Raw genomic sequence first — 21448 nt, forward strand, 5'->3', positions numbered from 1 at the left:
AACTGGAAAAGGCCAGGGAAAATTTAGTCACTATAGCTCATTTCCTCGGTGTGGGACTCTCCCTCAGTCGGGGCTTCTCACTCCCTCAGGTTACAAGCCATCTCCCTTTCTGAGCCCCCTACTCTGCCTGATACATCCCTTTGTGAGCAGCAGTCCTGATTCCAACTTGACTGTGAGTTGAGGACACTGATGGTGTTGTCTTGTTCATTTCCCTCTCCACCAAGCTGAGCACAGAGTGCAGCATGAAGGGATATTAACTGCGTGGTTTCAGAATAAGTCTTAATATTTTCCTGCTGCTCTCTCACCAGCTCTCTCCGTCCCAACTGTCCTTGCCTCAAGGCCCTGCGGTGTTGTCACCCTCTGACTGGAGCCACAGTGTATATTTTAACATTCATGGTGGCATGCAGAAGCACTTGATAAATGCTATTCAGATGAAGGGAATTAGGAAGGAAAGGCCCTCCTTCCAGCTCTACCTCTGAGGGGCCTTCAGTGGGAGACAGACACACAGTGGGTGGGTGATGCCTATCTCCAAGCCTCTCCCCCTCGGTGAGTGAGTGCCCCCTACTTGTACCTGGAGTGCCCTGAAGCTTCATCCCTTCTTGTCTCCTCTAGAGCAGGGGTGAGGCTGGGCAGAGATGACCATGACAGGGCAGGTGACCATGTGACACTTGTGTGCTGCCCCTCAGAACACATCATGACACCCACCAACAAAGACAGACACCACAGCAGCCAGGGATAGAAACAACTAGTGTATTGATTTGGGGAAGAAAGGAGGGGTGCAGATGGGAAACAGGGAGGCAAGGAGCTCCTTAGTGTTTGCCAAAAACCACTGCCACACACCGCCCCCCCCCCTTCTCACCTTCCTCCTGCAGCAGATTCTCATCTTTTCTAGTAGGCCTCCCTCCTCCCTACACCTCACTTGACCTTGACCTTCAGTGACTGACCAGCGCCCACCCCAGTGCTAAAGCTGGGAGAAAGTAGATTCAAAGTAACCCTTCTTCCACCTCCCACCTCATTCCCATCTCTTGTCTAAATAAAAATACAGAAAAAGCAAGCACAGCTGGTATCTGGGAGAATCAACTCACCCCGGGGGATAAGGGCAGGGGGCTGGGGGTGGGGCAGGCAGAGGAGCCTTCACCAGGTGTAGTGGAATGAGAGGCTGGGCCCAGGGGCCCTGGGTCAACCCTCCTCCCTGGTCTGGTGGCTGTTCTGGTGATGGGCTTGCCACCTGGGAGGAAGCTTGGGCAGAGAAGACTCCACACCTGCCTCTCAGGCACCATGTCACAGGGTCCCCGGGGTGGGGGCACCAGCCAGGGCAGAAAAGCAAAATTTAGACTCTGTAAAAGCACCCTTTTCCTTTGGCTCCTAGAGGAAGCCCTCTTTGGTTTTAAGGCAGATACGGAATTTCCTATGAGCAGGGAAAAGGAAGGAGATAGAAATGCGAATATAGATGCTTTTTTTTTTTGCTTATGTTTTTCCTTCAGTATAAAACCACTGTAGAAAATAACTTCTCTTAGAAAAAAAAAATTGAAACACAGAAGAAAAAACCAAAGGAGGGTATTTTTCTTTGGCTTCAAGGCCCCACTCATGAGGTGCAGAGTGTGTGGGCATGGGTGTGAGGTGAGGTGAAAGCAGGAACCTCCACCCCACCCGGCCCTGGCAGGTCCCAGGTTACATGACGTTGCAGTTCTGGGCATTCTGAGAAAGAAGAGAGAAGGGGAGAGGTGTGAGCAGCAGTGACAGCTCCAGTTCCCTCCCTCCCTTTTCCAGAAGGCAGGCCCTGTCTCCTCCTATCCCTCAAGCTCCAGCCCTGCCCCTGCCCTCCAGTCTGGGGCTCAGACGGGAGGGGCAGGATGCGGGAGTGGGCTGTCTAGGACCTTGGCTGAGGGGAGGAGGCTCCCACTCCCCCGGGCTGCGGGAGAGAAGGGTCTCCCCCCACACAGGGTCCCCTGTCCTAACCCTCTGCCTATGGGCTCTGGAGACAAAGGGGAAAACTCACCTGGGTTCGAGGACTGGAGTTGCCCAGGAGGTAGGAGCGGGTGACCAGGCTGTCCCCGAAGCTGCCACCCCCACTGCCCCCCACACTGCGGTAGCTGCGAGTGACTGTGACACTGGACGCAGAAGAGCCAGAGGAGATGGATCCGCCCACCTGGGCTCCCGATCCGCTGGCTGACGCCTTGTCGGCAGGCTGCCCGCACGTCCCGCACAGCACGGTGCGTGAGCGCAGGTTGTACTCAGCGGGGTCCCCCGAGCCGCTGCAGTGGGAGCCCTGAGGAGGGAGACAAGGCTCAGGCCTGACGGCGAGTCTGGGACTGACTGCTCAGGCCCAACACCCAGGCTCTGGGCTCCTGCAGGCTCCCAGCCACAAGGCAAGGTGAGGGTTCTACACCCGAGGAACCAGAGAGCAACAGAGGTTGGAGAGGCCAGGGGCTGGGAGGACTTGGGAGGACGGGCAGAGGCATGATGGGGAGAAGGGTGCTCAGCTCAAGAAGACTTGGGGAAAGAAATGGGGATGTAGTTTTGTCCCAGCTGTTCTAAGCTTAAGAGGAAAAGGAGAAAGACAGAACAAGCTTGTAGGATAGCAGGCATGCTGAGGGGCCGGAATGAGAGAGAACTTCTTGCAGGAAAAAGAGGGGAAACGAGAGGACGTGCATGCAACAGAGATGGGCAAGAGACAAGAAAGGAAACGCATCCAACAGAAATGGGGGGAGAGAGGCAGGGCTGGGTGCCCCACATCTGTCCTCCCGTCCCCTTCCAAGGAGACAAATCCAGACTCTTATCCACTGCTCCCATGGGAATACTCCATGGCATCAGAAAGTTCCCACTCCCTTCCTTACCAGAGTAGGGCACCCAGATGCCTGGGTCCCCTGTTCAAGGTACAGGGAGGAGAGAGAAGAAAGGCCAGGGCAGCGAGTGAAGTTCCAAAATATTCTTTAATGAAAAGATTTTGGGCATGGGGAGAGCGGGGAGAGGCTGCCCCCAGGCCTGGCTGGGTGCCCCAGCACAGGTTCGGCCTCAGCGGCGGCTGCCACTCACATGGTGGTGATGGAGCAGGTCATCTCCATCCTCATCCTCATCGTCCTCAACCACAGTCACTGAGCGTACCAGCTTGCGCATGGCCACCTCCTGCCAGAGACACAGGCCAGGCCTGCTGGTCAGGGCTGGGAAGGGGTATGTGGCATTTCTACCCACACTGATCACCTAGGAAGCTTTCTGGTGGTCTACCCTTTGTCCACCCTGGTGTTGGTGCTCACTTTGTCTTCTGTGGTGGTAGAGCTAAGAAACTTATTTCTGCCTCAAAGACAGGGACACCATCCAGGTCTCTCTGGGTATTGGCTCTGCCGTGAACGATCCTCACAGCCTGACTTCCATCCCTCAGGCTGCTGGGGGAGGCATCTTTTGGTGTGTCCACAGGGTAGGAGGTTGGGGCCAGCGAATGTATCAGAGAGCTAGGGGAAAGTGGTCCTGAATGGGTTCCCTTCGGTTGGGGGAAAGTGGCTGATGTGGCCACCAGGGGGAGCCTGGTCCAGCAAAAGGCCCAGCCATAGCATACTCACTTCCCCAGTGGAATTGATGAGTGCTGTGCGCAGGCTGTTCCCGCAGCCCCAGGTGTTCTGTGCCTTCCACACCAAGTCGGTAGGGGGGTTATGGGTGGCCCCAGCTCCAGCAGCCCAGATCTGGGAGAGCAGGATTCAACAAGGGGAGCTCACTCCAGCACGCCCATCTTCAGGCCAGCCCGTGTCCCCACCCAAGGTCATCTCTAGCTCTACAACTCACCGTCACCACCTGCCCAGCCTTCAGAGTGAACTTTGGTGGGAAGCGGTAGGTCATCAACGGGTCGTCTCCATTTTGGCGTTTGATCTGCCAGTTACCCATGGATTGGTCCTGCCAGGAAGGGAGGGAAGAGGAAGGTGGGGAGACTCATCCAGACTCTTGGGTTTGTCTCACTTAGTGCACAGGCAGGCTCTCGTTGGTCTGTAATCAGAGCACCCCAACCCCCCAAAGGATAATAGCTACAATCTGTGGGGTCAGGTACACCTAAAGCTTTACCTTTCATCTTCCCAACAACTCAAAAGAGTCTGGAACTGTTATTTATCCCCATTTTACAGATGAGGAAACTGATGCCCTGAGAGGTTAAATAACTTGCCCACAGTCTTTCAGCCAGTAAGTGGAACAGGCAGGGCTGGAACCAGAGTGCTGAAGGAGACACCCACAAGCACCCTGGTCTACCCTCCGAAGGGAGGGAGAGGGGAGAGTCCTTTCTCCAACTTCCATCCCTTCTCCTGTCTGGGATTCTCCCTAACCCAGCTCTGTTTCCTGAGACCCTAACCTGGGGCGGCCTACCTCATTGGACTTGTTGCGCAGCCGCACAAACTTGCCCTCCTCATCCACCTCCTCCACAGCCACACGCCCGCTGGTGCGTGCATGTTGGGAGAAGCTGCTCCGGCTCTCGCTGGACTCCAGCTTGCGCTTCTTGGTGATGCTGCCCCCACTCTGTGTCTGGGACGAGTGAGAGGAGGCACGGCCACGGCTGCGCTGCGAGGTGGGGCTGGGGGACAGGCGTAGCCTGGGGAGGAGGAGACAAAGTAGAGGGCCCAGTCAAGGCCAGTGGAAGGCCACGGGCCACTCCTAGCACCTCCCTGACCCCTTCCCAGCCTACCTCTCCTCCTCGCCCTCCAGGAGCTTGCGGTAGGCATGGATCTCCATGTCCAGGGCCAGCTTGATGTCCAGCAGCTCCTGGTATTCATCCAGCTGCTGCTGCATCCTTGCCCGCATCTCTGCCATTTCTCGCTCCTTCTCTGCCAGCAGCCGCCGGCTGGTGTCCCGTTCACGGGCCAGTGAATCCTCCAGGTCCCGCAGCTTAGCCTCCTTGGCTGCCAGCTGGGGTGAAGGAGGAAAGGGTCCAGTGAGCTCTTCACACTCCAAGAGTGTGAAGAGGGAGGGGCGTGGGTAACAAGTAGGGGGGACCCAGCTCTACTCCCCAGGATCTCCGGGGTTCCTTCAGAGCCATCATGGCTCCTAATAGGGCCTTGGCTAGTGACCTAGAAGTCCTCTCTATCTAACTGAAGCTGCTCATTCAGAGACTAAAACCTATTTCTTCCTGTCACAAATGGCACAGCCTGCCAGAATAATATAGGTGCTTTTAACACCTCCCATTTCATTAAAACAGTTACTTCTGACTCATGTCAATTTCATGTGTGTCAGAGCATGACTTCAATAGGGTTTTCAATGGCTGATTTTTCCCAAACAAGATTGCCAAGGTACTTCTGGGTAGACTGAGCTGCCAACCTTTTGGTTAGCAGCTGAGCACATTAACCGCTCACACCACCCAGGGACGCCTCACATTTCATAGGACTTTATACTTGGACTCATCTGAGTCTCATGGCAGATCTGTGAGTTAAGCAGGGTAAGAATAGTCTGCACTTTCAAATGGGACAACCAAGGTTCTGAGAAGTGAATGTTATATAGTCAAGATAAGAGGTAGTCATGAAACGGCAGACAGGCCATCTGACTCCAAACCCCTGACCTCTTCTCTCAGTCTGTGGAGCATGTTCTATTCCTCATCTCTACCCTCCCCTCCTCAGCAAGGCCCTCTGGACTTCTACCCTACATCCTGTCGAGCTATTGGCCGGTAGGGGTGAGGGCATCACCTGCTTCTGGAGCTGGCTGAGCTGGGCCGACAGGCTATCAATGCGGATACGGGACTGCTGCAACTCCTCGTGGGCAGCCCCCACCAGGTTGCTGTTCCTCTCCGCCGACTGCCTGGCATTATCCAACTGAAGGGGAGGAAACTGGGTTAGGATGGAGGGACTAGGAGGGATGGAGGGAGGGGTCTGAGGCCATATCATTGCTGCAGCCTTGGTTCCTGGGCCACCCTCAGCTCCCCACCCCCATGGAACATCCCAGTGTGGGCAGGGGTAGGGCTGCTGGGGACGGAGGCAGTGAGGGAACCAGGAGAGCAAGCACCTTGGCAGAATAGGTTTTCTCCAGCTCCTTCTTGTACTGTTCCACCTGGTCCTCGTGCTGGGCCCTCAACTCTTGCAGGGCGTCCGCCAGCCGGCTTTCAAACTCACGCTGCTTCCCATTATCAATCTCTACCAGCCGGGTCTCATGGCGGCGCTTGGTCTCACGCAGCTCCTGGAAGGGTTAGAGCAAGGACGTGGGAACCAGAATCAGTACTAGTTCCTTGGGAGCTGGGCTAGTTCCCAGGGAGATGACTGAGCTCCCTGCCCAGCCCTAACCCCACAGATGACTGACTGTCAGCCCCCCTTTAACCTGGGAGCTGGGTGTTAGCCACCCCCCATTCCCCATGCACTAATACAAGGGACTGAGGCAGGTCAGTTTTGCACACAGCTGATCCCACAGCCCAAGACTGTGCCTATCACACCCAGCCCCGGCCCTCTGGCCAGTAAAGCTTGGTCCCTACCTCGCTGTAGATGTTCTTCTGGAAGTCCAGTTCCTCCTTCAGGGTCTGCAGTCTGTTCTCAGCATCCACCCGCCGCAGCATCTCATCCTGAAGTTGCTTCTTGGCCTCACCTAGGGCTGCCTCGAGCTAAGACGAAGGGGATAAAGGTCAGAGCTGGGAGGAAGCAGAGAGAAGGGCTCTTCCAAGGATAGGGAAAAGGTCTGGGCAGAGTGGGGGCCTTGGATGCCCACTGAAGTCACGATATCCACTCACCCACAATAACCACTCTGAGTGGGTACTATAAGAAAATAAAGATATGCCCCTGCCCACTCCCACAATACCACCTCTCTCTGAGCACATCTTAACAATTATTATTGAGGTGTTCTGTGTAAAGTATACAGGGAACATGAGAGAATGAACCAAAATGTGCCTGGTGCAGGGGGAGCCTGGGAAAGTCTCCAAGAAACTAAGACCCAAAGGATGGGTCAGCCCTTGCCTTGTAGGAGCACATGCAAAAGTACTGAAGTATGAGGGCACACATGTGTTCTGGGACTTCTGGGAAGATCAATACTGCTGAAGCCCAGCACAGGCAGGGATAGTGGCAGAACTGGCAGGCAGGGGCTGGATCATAAAGAGATGCCCTCTTTGGTGACAAATAGAACCTCTGAAGAAATTTGAGCAAGGGAGCACCTCACTGAGATTTTCATTTTAAAAAGCACAGGCTGGTTAGTGCAGCTGGAAGAAGCTAGGGGGAGAGGTAGAGCTGGAGGCAGGAGACTCAGGAGCAGAATGGCCCAGTCTTGGCTTTATAGTCAACCCGTGGCCATCTCTCAGTCTCTCCACGATGCACTGTAGGGGTAGGGCTTAGGCAGGGAAAGCTCAGAATGGAAGGTAGGGAGTTAGTTCTAGTCCTGGCCCGGCTCTGAGCAGATGAGGCTGTGAAACTACGGCTGTGAAACAAGCTGGCTTCTTTGCTTCTGTTCCCTAGCTTATAACATGAGAAATCATAGGAGAGAATAGATAGCAAAGTGTTTTTGAAAGTAACAGCTACCTTAAACCATGCAAGACATTATTAATATGCATCCCACATGTAATTAACCATCAGCTCAAACTATGGCCTCTGTGGATGGTCTACAGCTCATCTCCTTTCTTCTAGAGAGGTCAGGAACTGTTTATAGAAAGGCCAAGCCAGAGTGGCTCAGGCCAGGCACAGTTGATTACCAAGTGAAATGGCAATAGCAATGGCCATGGGTTATTTTGGATTCACTGTGATAGATACTGGGGATAGCCAAAGAATGCGACGTGGTCTAGATGGGCGAAATGTTGATACCATGTGACAGATCAGACCAAGCACCTTCTGAGGGTGAGCTGGGTGGAAGAGTGAGTGTGCATGTGTTTGGGGGTTCAGGTGGGGTCACAAGCAGGCCCTGGAGGGTGGTCTCACCTTGGCCACCTGCCCCCGCAGATCGTGCAGCTCGCCCTCCAACGTGCGCTTCTCACTGAGGGCAGTGCTTAGTGCGGCCTCCTTGGAGTTGAGGAGAGCCTCCAGGTCCTTGAGGCGGGCCTGGGCAGCCAGCAAGTCTCCCTCCTTTTTGGTATTGCTAATGAAGAGAGGGAAGAGTGGGTTTGAGAGGAGTCCCTCTCCGTAGAGACGTCATCTCTACAAGGTGAATCTGTCATGGGGGCTGGCTCTGCTGTTCCCCCAACTACCAGGAGAGGGCGTGCTTGGCTTTAGGTCTGGTTGTATCTGCCAGCCTCTGGGGCCTGGCTCCTACCTCTCCCAAGGCCCCCAAAAACCCCCTTCCTGCTCCTCCACCCTTCCCATGACTCAGGGCTCAGGAACGTGCCTAGGGCTAAGGGCAAAGCTCAATCCCATGATATGAATGTTTTCCCCTCCCATCCCTTCCCAAAGAGACAGGGGCATCTTTGTCTCTGTCTGTCCCTTCCCACACAGGGCCTTAAGGGCTCTTCCTTAAGGCTCCACCCACCTTCTATTCAGCCAAGCCTCCCTCCCCATGTGGACCTAGTCAGGCTCCCAGCCCTCGGCTCCATGTGTCCCTAACACTTCTCAGTTTGAGCCCCAAAAGTGCTGGCACTTCTCTCCCTTTCCTTTTCCACACCTGAGACTGTGGGAAGGAAAATTTGGTTAGAACACAGGAACAGTACTGGCCCTTCCCTTTGTCAGGACCCATCTGGGTTCTCTGATCTGGGCAGAGCAGAGGGGCTCCAGCCTCTCTCCCTCTGGGCCTCATCAGAGCTCTGAGAGCATACTGAGCCCTACCCTTTGACCACAAGCCTCAATATCTGGCTCCAGATGTGGCTCTCAGGCCTCCAGGTCCATCTGGGCTCCAGCCTTGAGCCTCCTCCCCCTCAAACTGGGTACAGCTTTAGCTAGAACCAGTAGAGGTTGCTTCTGCCACCTCCCTTTTGGGCCCCTGAATATTTTTGCTGGATGCTGAACTGGAGAAATATTTTCTTAAAAGGAGGTCCCTGGGTGGTACAAACAATTAACACAATTGGCTGCTAACCAAAGGTTGGAGGTTCAAGTCCACCCAGAGGTGACTGGAAAGAAAAGCCTGGCAATCTACTTCTGAAAAAAACAGCCATTAAGAAGGCTGGGGAGCACACTTCTACTCTGTCCCACATGAGGTCTCCGTGAGTTAGAGTCAACTCCACAGCAACTGGTTACTGGCACTCTTGAAAACCTCCCAGGAACCCAAGAACTTTCCAGAAATCACAATCCTTTCACAAACAGAGAGTGGAAGAATGCAGTAGATCCAGGGAGAAAAGGGAAAGATCCAAGAAACCCAGTCCCAGATGCCATCTGCAACTCATCAGTCCTTAAGCAGGAGCCTACCACAGCAGATGGAATAAGGGAAAACCAAACGTGGGCAGGAACAGGGGAAAAAAAAAACAACCTATCTTGGAAAACAGAAAAGTGGCCCTGCCAACATTTTTCTCCTGCCCCCAAAGCCCTAGGCTCCAAAAGACCCAACAATTCACGCTGACATGGGACAGAACAAGGCTAGACTTGAGGAAGCTCTGGAGGGAGGGGTGAAACAGAGGCAGTGGCCCCCCCTCAGGCTAAGAAGATTCCACTGGGCTGGGAGGGGGACAGAGCCACACCCGGAGGGGCGGGGCAAAGATGTGAAGACCTGAAGGAGCCCCTTCAGGCGTGCTTGCTCCTTGCAGGCCTCTGGCCACATCTCAGAACAAGTTGTTTAACGCGACAGTGTCTGTCGCCTGCAAAAAGAGGCCCTTCCAGAACTGGAAGATGTCTCCTCTCCTCCGTCTCAGCCAGAAAAGCTAAAAATAAAGTCAAAACCCGGCTCAAGTTTTGGCTGCCATCCGGCCCAGTCCCTGGCTGGGAGCACAGCCCCAACTTTCCATGACTTCAGAACTTTTCCGAAGCTGAGGCAGCTGCAGGGGGAGGAGAGAAAATGAAGAAAACCACCGGTAAAGCGAAGCGACGCGCAGACATAGATTCCGAGCTCCTTGGGCCAACTCCAAGGCTGGTAGGGACTTCCCAGAAGAGGCCTCTCCGCCCTGAAGGCAAACGGCTGCAGCTGGCCACACAGTGAAGTGAGGTAGGTAGGCCCTCGGCACTCAGAATTTAGAGAACTGAAGTTTAGATGAGGAAACTGAGGCTCAAAGGAGGAAGGTGAATGGCAGTAAGGCAGCAGCAGGGACAGGATTACAGTCCCTTCTGGCTGCTGATCTAGGACTCCTCCTCACCACCTTCCTGAGCCACAAGGTCCTGAGAGAATGGAGACGCTGACAGGAGGAAGAAGGCAGACGCTGTGGCATCCAGCCTAAGCTGGGAGAAGCAGGAAGGAGCAAAGGAATGGTTTCAAGACATCTCAAGGGCATCTCTTTACTAGTCCTGCCTCCTTAGACACCCAGAAGAGGAATTCCCGGAGTTCTCCTTGGTAGTAACGCCCTCTCCGTGAAAGCGCCAGGCGGACAGGAGAGGCGCCCACACAAGAGGCTGAGAAAACAGGCTCGTGGTCTCTGCCCTCCATGAGCTTAGTCAGTTGCCGTGGGGTCAATTCCGACTCCCTGCGAGTTAGAACAGAACTGTGCTCCACAGGATTTTCAATGGTTGATTTTTCAGAAGTAGATTGCCAGGCCCTTCTTTGAGGCATCTCTGGACTCGAACCTCCAGCCTTCCCATTATAGTCAAATGTCTTAACCCTTTGCACCACCCAGGGACTCCTACCCTGACAAGTACAGGCCTCTTTTTTTTTTTTTTTTTTTTAAAGTCTAACTTCTTCACTTTTTACTGCCTACAGAGGTGATGGTCATGGTGGTAATGATGATATAAGCAGCAAACGTTTGCTTAGAACGTATTACATGTCCTGTGTACTATACTGTTCTAAACATCACAATGATAACTTACTCAGTCTTCACAGCTGCCCTGTGAGATACAACTATTACTATGGAGACAGGGAAACTGAGGCACAGATGGTCCCATAGCTAATAAATAGCAGAACTGGAAATCAATACTGTATTGCTTTAGCACATGTCACAGTACATGGCCTCCTAAGAAATTAAGGGAGTCCTGTAAATGGTTAAAGCACTTGGCTGCTAACTGAAAGGCTAGAGGTTTGAGTCCACCCCAGAGATACCTCAGAAGAAAGGCCTGGCAATCATTCCCCAAAAATCAGCCATTGAAAACCCTATGGAACACAGTTCTGTGCTGACACCCACAGTGTTGCCATGAGTTGGAGTCAGCTTGATGGCAACTGGATTACTGGTTTAAGAAATTAAAGGAGCTGTTTTCCTTTCCTTCTTTGAGGCTTTGGCTAGCACTTAGAGATGCGCCTGAAGGACTAAGACACACCCTGGAGATGAGGGAAACCATGAACAGAAGGAAGCAGAGCAAGGGCTGTTGAGGTTTTCTTAGTCAGGCGCTGGGGAGCTCCCATCTTTGGGGAAGAAGCCACTATCACCATGGGCTCATGACTCAGACCTCAGGAGCTCTGTGGCCAGTGAGACACATGCATTCTTTAAAAGATGGCTATAGTAGCAGAGCCCAGCGCCTCTCCTACCTCCTCCCCTGTCTTGCCTACCCACCAGCTCTAAACACTTCCTTCCTGGTCAGGGTCCTCAGACCTAGCAGAGACCCATAGTGGACACTGGCCAGCTGCAGGGTGATGGTGTTGTTCGTGCCAGTGGTAAAACTGGGCCTGTGCTAACTGCTGTCCCCTCAATGAGTTGGCAGGGAGCACAGGGTGGGGCAGACAAAGGGAGCAGGGAAGGGTGGGAACCAGGGGCTTCTGAAGTGACTCATCCTCAGGCAGACAATACCCAGGCAGGGGTCGGGAAATCCTTTAGTACCCACAGGGGAGACCCTGGCTTTGCCCATGTCCTGCCCCAGGCCCAGAACCATGCCAGTGGGAGTGGCCAGCTCTTTCCCGCGCATCTGCCAGGTTCTCCAAGCACAGGAGTGGCTCCATCCCAGCAGCCCTGTGAGGGAAGAAGGGCTGGGCATCCTGTTTCTAACTCTTCCCACAGCTGGCAAATCCCAGCGCAGGGAGAAGAGATTGGGGTGGGGGAGGGGAGCGCAGCAGAGAGGGAAAGGATAAGGGAGAAATGAGAGCTGGGGGCTGGCAGGTGTGGCCCAAGGCCAGGGGTCTGTGAGGCTGAGGCTAGTAGAATAGCCCAGCTCCTGTAGGCCGGGCCTCTCAGGGCTGCTCCAGAGGAAAGAAAGGCGCCCAGCTCAGCAAAGGGGCTGGATGGGCACCAGGCCAAGTGCTGACCCACCCGCTGAGTCACCCTCCTCAGCACAGCTCTGATGCCAGATATGGAAGCCAGGGCCGGCCACAAGGCTGTTTGGGCCTGGTTGCTGGGAGCAACATGCTAGGCCCAGAGGGAGAGGCCCCCATTTCCTCCCTTGGACTGAGAGAGAAAGAGAGACAAGGGTGGCAGAGATATTAGGCTGGGGCTAAAAATAAGGAGTAGGAGGGGCAAATGGATACAGGGCAGTGGAAGAGCCGGCCCAGCTCTGCAGGGGCTCCCTCAGACCCACCCCAGCCCCCTGGCAGCCCTGCCTCACCGGCCCTCCATGTTCCCCATGCTGGGTGGCAACCCCAGGAAGGGGGTGGTGCAGGAAAGCAAAGGTCTTTGAGCCCCTAGGCTTTTCCTGCCTCATGGGACAGGGCGCCCCCTGTGGCTGGGCTGGGCAGAGCTAGGTGGGTAGCAAGGAGTCCTGCCCTTGGGAAGATTGTTCTCCCTAATCTTCCCGTACTCTAGACCTCTGCTTAGGTGAACTTCTGTTGGTGATGCGGTGTCTCCTGTTGCCACCCAAGCCTGCCTGCACATTCAGTAGTAACCTCTCCTTTTGTTTCAGCAACTCCTCCCACTGCAATATACCCTCTCTCCCTCCAACTATGCAAATCCAAGCCCACCCCTACCTCAGCTGAGACCTCCCAGGCTGCTCTAGCCCCATCTCCTCTACTCTTCCAACTCCCAACTGCATTTAGCTGGTGCCAAGGCCACTGTCTGTTTTACCTGTTGGTTTTATTATCTCTCCACTTACATTGCAAGCATCTTGGGGCTTTTTCTGTATGTCCCCTAAATGCCCTGAGACTAGGAGGTTCATATGCTCAAGGGTTCTAGAAGGATCACCTCCTGGACCAACTCTTGCACTTTTACAGATGGCAAAACCAAGGGTCAGAGAAGGGCAGGCTCATTCACTAGAAACCTGCCCACTGGGCCATCTGAGGACATTCACAGTAGAAAGGGACAGAATGCAGAAAATGATATGATGCACACAGGAGCTGCAGAGAATAACAGAGGGAGACCCAGTAAGAGAGCCTGGAAATGCACTGCCCTCTGCCTCACTTGCCCGGAGATACCCCAGTCAGAGCGTGATACCAAAGCCTGGTGAAACCACCACTCCCACCCACCATCAGACATCACCAAAAACCCAAACCCTGCCACTGAGTCAATTCTGACTCATAGGGACTATACAGGGCAGAGTAGAACTGCTCCATAGGGTTTCCAAGACTAAGTCTTTACAGAAGCAGACTGTCTTATCTTTTTCCCAAAAAGCAGCTGGTAGGTTCAAACCACCAACCTTTTGGTCAGCAGCCGCATGCCTTAACCACTGCACCACGAGAGCTCCTCCAGACATCACACCCACCCACGACTGTACGTGAAGCCACGCGGTCTGACAGCCCTCCCGGCAAATTAACCACTGCTTGGTTTCTTGACTGGTTTGTGGGTCTGAGCTCACTTTCAGGTAAGGGCAGGATATGGGAAGGCTGAAACCTCTGGTCCTTAGCCACAACTCCCTTCTTCCCCAGACTTCCCCACTTTGGCATTCAAGGTTACATCCCTTTTTGGAAAGGAGACCTTAAAGAGAGGAACAGAGGGGGTCAGGTGGTCCAGGGACCTAAGCCTTCTCCAAACTCTACCCTATGAAGTCCTGAGTGTCTCTTACACCTCACCTGGAAAACACTATAGCAGGCCCCCCAGTATGGACCACACCCAACCACCCATACACATACACATGCATATGTAAGGCATGGCCCTGCTTCTACACGCCTCTCTTGGGTGTGACACCTGCCAAACACACCCAGGGTCTGAGGCCCCTCAGATCCCCTTCCAAAGCCATCAGGTCCCCAGCTGTCCTCCCCGGAGACAAAGCCAGGTCTTGATTCCAGCCAGAGGGAGAGGTGGGGCAGGGGGGACTGGTGCTGAAATGGAGGCTAGGAGGCCTGTTTACATGTTCAGATGCAATGCAACACTCAGGAGCAGAGGCACTGGCCCTGGCGGGGGACCAGGCCTGAGTCACAGCTGCTGGGTGTATCAACGTGGCATGTACAGAGGCAGAAGCCTGGGGCCAGAGGCCAGGTCGCTGGGGTCCTGGACAACAGGCAACTAGTTTCCTGATCAACTGCCTCCTGTGAGGTCCACTGCCGAAACCTGCTTTCATTCTTCCTGGCTTATCTCTCCAGAAGTCATTCTTATATTGTCACAAAAACGCAAGCGCCTGGAGACAGACCAAACTAAGTAGAGTGTGTGAGGAAGAAGGTACAGCGTCCTGAGGGAGGCAAGGAGGCCATTGGCTAAAAGGAGAGACGTTTAGGGGGATCCCTACAAAAGGCTAAGTCAGCAGTCTCTTCCTAGGACTTATTAATCCTCCATCTGGTGGCTCATGGTTATTAACCCTGATAATACCAGGAGGGGGTGGAAGCCCCACCCCAGGTAAGGAAAGGACGTGGGGGAGGACCTAGACGTTCTGGTCCTACTGCATTCCAACTCCAATCTAGGAAGATGCAACCCTCTCTTCCAGCCGGCAGAGGGTGACAGCGTCAGAACTTCAAGAGAAAAGGGGAGCCTTGGCATCCCAAACAGCCTCCTCTCAACTGCTCAGAGACTGGATCCCTTGAAACGAAGAGTCTGGCTCCCTCGAGCTGGCCCTAAAGGGACTTACATACCCTGCTTCCCTTGCATTTGTCTACCATCAGATCCAGACTCTCATCCCTCTTGCTACAACTCAAATGCAGTTCTCAAGAAGGCCACCCCTCAGCCTTCCCTTTCCTGATTAGACAAGTTCAGGGTCTCCCATCCACTTTGTCCTCTACCGTGACTCAGCTCCCCTGCCGGGCCCGGGAAGCCAGCCAGAATTATTCCTGGCTTGGGCAGGCGGGATTCCGGCTTCCTCTCCCACAAAGAGACGGGGGGAGCCTCCTGCCTCCTTCCTAAACCCTGTCCCCTTCCTTTAGAGATTGGTAAGGCCCAAGACCCCCCTCACAGCTCAGCCTCAGGTTGGGAGAGGCCCTGTATAGGTGCAGGAAGGATGGAGGGTGGGCAGCTCAAGGTCACCTGCATCTCCTTCTGGCTTTAGACACATAGTATCTATATAATCCTGGCCAACTCTAAGGTAACAGCCCTACCCTTCCTAGGGCCTCCCATCTAGCCCTCAACACAGGCCAATGGGAGTCATTCCTGGGCCTACTCTCCCTCTCTCCTGCTACATGATACAGCCCTTTCCACTGTTCTGAAGAGGAGGCATTGGAAACTATTGTTATTCCTAACTAGCTATAAAAACAAAGCATAAGCCAAGAGTATAATGTCATAACAATTAACCATTTCTAATAAACTTTCTCTGTGAAATAGAGAAGAGTAATAGATAGCACTTTTAATTCCACAGCTTGTGAGAAAGACTTCTATTGAGAATAACATTAACTACTTATTTTCATATTAATTGTATTTGATCTAAATGTTAGAAATTTGATATTTTAGAAGATGGTTTTCTCATTTTGTGGGCCATTGTACTACTTTGGAACCTGAGGAAACTCTGGAGACCTTTTGCTCTAACCCCTTTATTTTATAGCTGGGGAAATTCAGAAAGGGGAGGTGATTTGCTCAAGGTCACACAGCAATTTAGTGGCAAAGTCAAGCCTTGAACTAAGGACAATGAGGGTCAAGACTGTTTCTACTACCCATACCACCTAGCAATTTGTTGGTAGTTTACCTTGACTCTTATTAAGGGATAGGAGACCCTACAACCTCTCCAAAAACCCTTTCTCTAACCATCTCCAAGCAGAGCCTGTGTCACATTCAGTACTGGGAACCCAAGGGGGCACAAATAGGATGAACTCTCCTAGCATCTAGTCTTTGAGCCAGACTTGGTCTTGGCTGCTGCAGCTGCTGGAGGTGGTAAGGGGCTGAGGGGGGTGAGGAGGAGGAGAACACAGGGCACAGTTGGTAGGTAAAGCCATCTCTTGCCAGTTGTCCCTGCAGCTGTCCCTGGTTCAGTCTGACACTGAGCTACTGAATCACTGGGGGGAGGGGTTGAGAGTAGGGGCAATGGGCATGTTTCACTTGTGTCAGGGTTTCAGGCTCCTGGAGGTCAGAAGTGCCAGTCAAGCAACGGTTCATGGGAGGGCAATCAGGACCCTAGTGAGGAATTTTTCTCTCTTTTGTTTCTGTTGGGCTCCTTAAGTATTTCTCAGTCCTCAGGCTTAGTTGTACCCTCTTCCTTCCCTTTGGATTAGAACACGGACTTCAGGGCAGGGAGGTATGACAGGTAACACCAAAAGGTACCCTACGGTGAGGGCTGGGGCCCAGGCATCCTCAAAGGCCCCTATGCCCGTTCTCCTCATGTTTCTGTCAAAGCACACAACTGCCTTCAGATCTGGGGTACAAAATTCCCATAACCAGTCCCAAGACAGTCTCAAGACAGGGATCACCAGCCCCCTGTAGCCTCCCAGAACTCTATCTCTGCTTATATGATTTGGAAGGGCCATAGCAGATCTTTCCAGGTACAGGCTGGGGCAAGGGCTGTTGATCAAGCACTAACAGGCCCTGGCAGGACAGCAGAGCATTGAGGTATCTCAGGTTCCAGAGTAGAAACTCCAGGCCTCAGGAGTAGGGCTCAGGACCCGGGAGCTGGGCCTCTAGTCACCACCCTGAGGCCCCTTCAACCTATCCCCTAAGCTAGTAGTAAGAGCACTTAGCTGAGAATCGTAAGGCCTGGGCTCAAGTCTTACCCTGTCACCCCCTTGCCGTGTGACATGGCACAAGTCTCTGTACCACTGTGGCTTTTGTTGTCTTTGTCCTATCAGAGCCTGTATGAGCTGAGCCTGCACCTCCCTGCTTGTGCCCAATGGGGCTACGTAAGGCGGGCAATCCAGGAAGTCATCAAGCGCGGGAACCTCATCCAGGGGGAAGAGGTGCTTCTGCTTTGTGGGCCTGGGATCTCCCCACTTGTGACTCAGGCTTCCTCTGTCAGTTCTGTATGGGAAAACGCAGACCCTGGCAACCACCAACAGCCCAGGCCTGTACCTTTGGACTCAGCTCTATAATCACTTGTGCATACTGCATGTCCAGAACCCAGGCTCCAGAACACTACCAGAGGTCCTAGGAAGGAGGCAGGAAAAGGACCCCAAGATGTAATGGAGAGGACGGACGTTAAAAGATGTAAACATTGAGATCCCCATCCTTCCCTTTAAGACATCTGCTGTCTCCACCCTGTCTCCTGCTGTCTCTTGTAAAGCTACCAGGGTAGGAAGGAGGGGGGCAGCATCTGAGTCATCCATCCAGCTGTCCTGCCTGGGGTAGGACACCTTCCAGCCTGGACCCCAGACGAGGCTTCCCTGGCGCTCTCAACCTCCCCATTCGCCCTGCACTTGGTTATCCAAATCCCTCAGGCCCCAAAGTAAAGAGTATGTGTGTGTGTGTGTGTGTGTGTGGAGGGGGGTGGGTTCTGCTGGAAGTGTATAACCTAGCCCAGCAAGAGGGAGCCCCAAATTCCTGGGTGTGGTCAAGGTACCTAGACAGGGCCATGGATTACCACAGGGTCTTACAGACAGCTCTGCATCCCAACCCCAAGCCTGGCCCTGAACTCTGAGCTCTAATTAAACATTAAACCAGACAACATCTTCTTTCCAGGCTTCTGTGGGAGGAGTTGAGGCTTTCTTCTTTCCCAGACTCATCATCCTACCCACTTCTCCACCCCACCTTGGGCACAGCGGACACAAAAGGGAACAACAAATTCTGGCTCCTTCTACTGGGGACATAGAAGGGGATAGACACTCCAGTCTGAGCCCCCTTTGTCCCTTCGCTCCCATCAGCCTGGGACCCAGGTGTGCAACACCCACCACGCTTTTCCGGAAGACCAGCCAGGATCAGTGGGGGAGAAGAGAGGCAGGTGGCTAAATATAACAAGTACACACACCACCCCCGCCCCTGCCCCACGTGCACACACACCCAGGCTGGGACAGCTGCACCAGCAGGCAAAGGAGACAAACTGGCGTGGCTGGGTTAGCTAGAGACTATAGACGCTGCTGGTTCTGTAGCCCTGGTCAGTCTTCCCCCAGAAAAAGACATGCTAAGAATGACCTTCAAAAGTATCTGCAGGGAGGAAGGGGACACTTCGGTAGGTGAGTGGACTAGTTTAGAACACTAATTCTCTCAACTCTTCCAACAGTCCAGCAGGGGTGGGCTCACCTAGTTTGCCTTTGGTTTGTCCTGCTAAGTTGTTCACATTACTAGGGGAAAAGACAGGAGTAATCTCTTTCAACAGGTTGAACCCGTCTCCCCAAGGAGCTTCCATCCACTCAATCAAGGGTGCTATGATATGGCCACACCCACCACACCTCAGAGGGTAGTGAAGGCTTGGGGCAGTGAAGGGGCAGAATGACCATAGAATGCACACAAGGGATCTTGGAAGAGCATGAATTTGGAGATGATGATGCAAAGGAAGAAGTGGGAAAGTGAAAATCCACAGGCCCTCAGGGATCCCTAACCACCTTTAGTGCTCTTTAGCCTGAATCCTCCTAGAAGAAAGGGGAGTAGGAAGAAGAAAACCAAATTCTTGGGGGGCTGGAACAAGAGGGCCTAAACTTCCAGGCTCCCAAAGGCCTTTATAAAAAAGAGGGTGGAGTAGAGTAGGGTGGGGCAGGGTGGGGCAGGGCTGGATGAGGTGGGAGTGGCATGAAGCGACCAACGGCTGGATTTCAAAAATGTCACTGTATTCCAGCAGTTTAATAAGGTAAAGATCAAAACGTCAGCAGCTGAAAGGATAGGCCAGAGCAAAGACTGGTCAGACTTGGCCGGACAAATGAAAGTGGCTCACTCTGAGAGGGAGAAGAGCGACAGAGGCTCGACCCTCTGCGCAAGGCCAAGAGGGGGTGCCCACAGACTTGAGCATAACACAACTTCTTAAGCCAGCAGCCTCTGCCCTCTGTCTCCCTCCCTCCCTTGCATTCCAGGGCCATGCAGGCCAAGGGCTGTGGGAGCTGCGGGGGAGCTGCACTCCTGGAGCTATTTGGTGGGCCTGTCAGAGCCCAGCAAAGGTCTTAGACAAGCAGGGAGTGAGAGAGAGCTTCTGACTCTTAGCAAGAACTCAAGAAAGGGTCATACCAAGGAGGCCACTACCACACCCCTGGATGGGAAGAAGGGGGTCACCCTGCTCTGGTGACCTCTCTTCAGCACCACTGGACATCTGCCATCTTGGGAACTCTGTTGTCCTGGGCATCACGTGCTTAGAGCCAGCCTGGGAAAAGTTGGCATGGTGCCAAGCCTGCCAAGAAAGTTGTAATGGGACCCCTTTCACCCATTCCAATGTGTCCTAGGTGCCCAGATTTCTCATACCTGGCAGGACCCACTCTGCTTTGAGCTAGCTCATACTCCAGCCTCCAAATGGCTGGCAAACCCCACCCTAACGGAATGTGCCCCTGTCACTAGCAGCTACTTGGCCCCGACGCTCCCACAATTCTTTATATTTCCTACCCTCTCCCAAAGACCCTTTCCTTCTCTCACGTCAATTCCCTTTGGCACACCAGTCACCCGCTTGGGGCAGTTCCGGGAAGGAAGGAGACTATATGGCAAAGTTATCAGCCGCCCAGAACCCTCTCGCTCCCTTTCTGGAGCGGGGCAGGAGCGTCGCTCCGCCCGCCCTCTCTGTTCCCGGCACGCTGCCACCTGGGCGCACTCACCGCGCTTTGAGCTCCTTAAATTCCTCTCGCACTTTGCTCAATTCCAGCTGCAGGCGGGCTCGCTCCTTGGCCACCGAGTCGAGGGTCTTGCGGGCATCTCCAAGCTCGGCCTCATAGGCGGCCTTGATGCCGGACACCTCGCGGCTGACCACCTCCTCGGACTCGGTGATGCGAAGGCGCAGTCCTGCGTTCTCCGTCTCCAGTGAGCGCACACGGTCGATGTAGACTGCCAGGCGATCATTGAGCTCCTGCAGGTCTTCCTTCTCCTGCAGCCGGGTGATACGGGTGGGCGACAGCGGGGTGGAGCTGGACTGCGCCCCGCTGCGGGTGGCGCGCCGTTGGGACGGTGTCTCCATGGCCGGCAGGGTGGCAGTGCTGCCCGCAGGGCAGGGGTCCCGAGAAGGGCGCGGGGCTCAGGCTGAAGGACAGACACAGTTCGGGGTCGGAGCGCGCCGGCCGGCTGGCTTTCGGCTTGCTCCTGGCAGGCGTGGGGATCTGGGCCGGGCGTTGTCGGATCTCCAGATCGGGGTTGGCTAGTATAGAGGCGTCGCTCCCGCGAACACTGAGTCACCGGCGCCGGGGCAAAGGCTCTAATAGGTCTGTGGAAAAGGAGGCGGGGCCGTTGCTCTTAAAGGGGCCGTCACATACACACAGGAGTGGGGGTGAGCAAGGAGGAGGGGAGACTCATGCCCACCCCCTTAGACTCACCGCCGTCAGCCAGGCACTTCGCTGAAGCTCCTGTATCTTTGTTCTTTCCCGCTCAGCGCTCGTAGCTCCAAGCTTTCCCTCACTCCCTCTGCCTTCTGGGGTAAAGGGCAGAGCCAGCAGATGAGAGTGGGTAGGCAAAGGGCAGGGGGGAGAAGGGAACTGAGTGCAAAGCGTAGGGAGGGGTCCAGGCAAGCAGGGCTGGGGTACAGGAAAGAGGGGGTAGGGCTGAGGCTAGTGCCCAGCAGGGTGACTCACCCTCCTTCCACCACTGGCTCCCCCTTCCCTCCCTGTAGTTATAGTGAGTCACCCCTACCCCCCCTCCACTCGTGGGCAGCCCATTCAAAGCAGCATTTCACTATGCCAGGGGTGGAGTGGAGAAAGAATGCCTAGGTTCCCCTGGGGGATAACAAAATTCTGCCTTTCTTTACCCCCTCTATCTTGGGGTAGAATCATGAATTTGGGGTCCCTTACCCCTATCTTCCACCTCAATATATTTCCCTTCCAGACCAACTGTTGGGTCTTACATTCAAGTTCCAAGCCCTGTTCCCCAGAGAAGGCCAAGAATAGGACCTAGGCAACTGCCCCCATCCCCTGCCCCCCTGCTATGGTCCCAAGCAATTGGAACAAGAGTCTGCCTAGGTTCCTCCCCTTTTCAGTCCCTTTCTACTCCTCACCCCACCCAGCCAATTCCAGGACTGTACTTATTTTGATGGATAATTTAAAACAGATACCAGAGCTGTGCTTGTGCTCATCACGTTGCCAGGACACCAGGTCCCAGATTTTTGTGGTTCCCAAAGGGGCCTGAAAGGGGGAGCAGGGCCACGGGCTGGGCAGTCAATGTTGGGTCTTCATCACAGTTCCAGCCAAGAACCCACATTCT

General features: G+C 54.1%; 1 protein-coding gene across 1 annotated transcript; it reads right to left on the reverse strand.

Annotated features, from left to right (window-relative positions):
• Positions 1-1671: 1671 nt before the first annotated feature.
• Positions 1672-20216, reverse strand: LMNA (lamin A/C). The gene is made up of 12 exons (XM_007948448.2): positions 19861-20216; positions 7851-8007; positions 6428-6553; positions 5968-6138; positions 5652-5777; positions 4661-4881; positions 4345-4567; positions 3778-3885; positions 3558-3677; positions 3037-3126; positions 2000-2269; positions 1672-1698 (listed from the first exon to the last, which is right to left on the reverse strand). The coding sequence occupies exons 1-12, from the start codon at positions 20214-20216 to the stop codon at positions 1672-1674; spliced, it is 1995 nt and encodes a 664-aa protein (XP_007946639.1).
• Positions 20217-21448: the final 1232 nt, after the last annotated feature.

The sequence above is a fragment of the Orycteropus afer genome, unplaced genomic scaffold (genome assembly GCF_000298275.1).
Source record: "Orycteropus afer afer isolate SDZICR_OR568_19922 unplaced genomic scaffold, OryAfe1.0 scaffold00217, whole genome shotgun sequence".
NCBI classification, from domain to species: Eukaryota; Metazoa; Chordata; class Mammalia; order Tubulidentata; family Orycteropodidae; genus Orycteropus; species Orycteropus afer.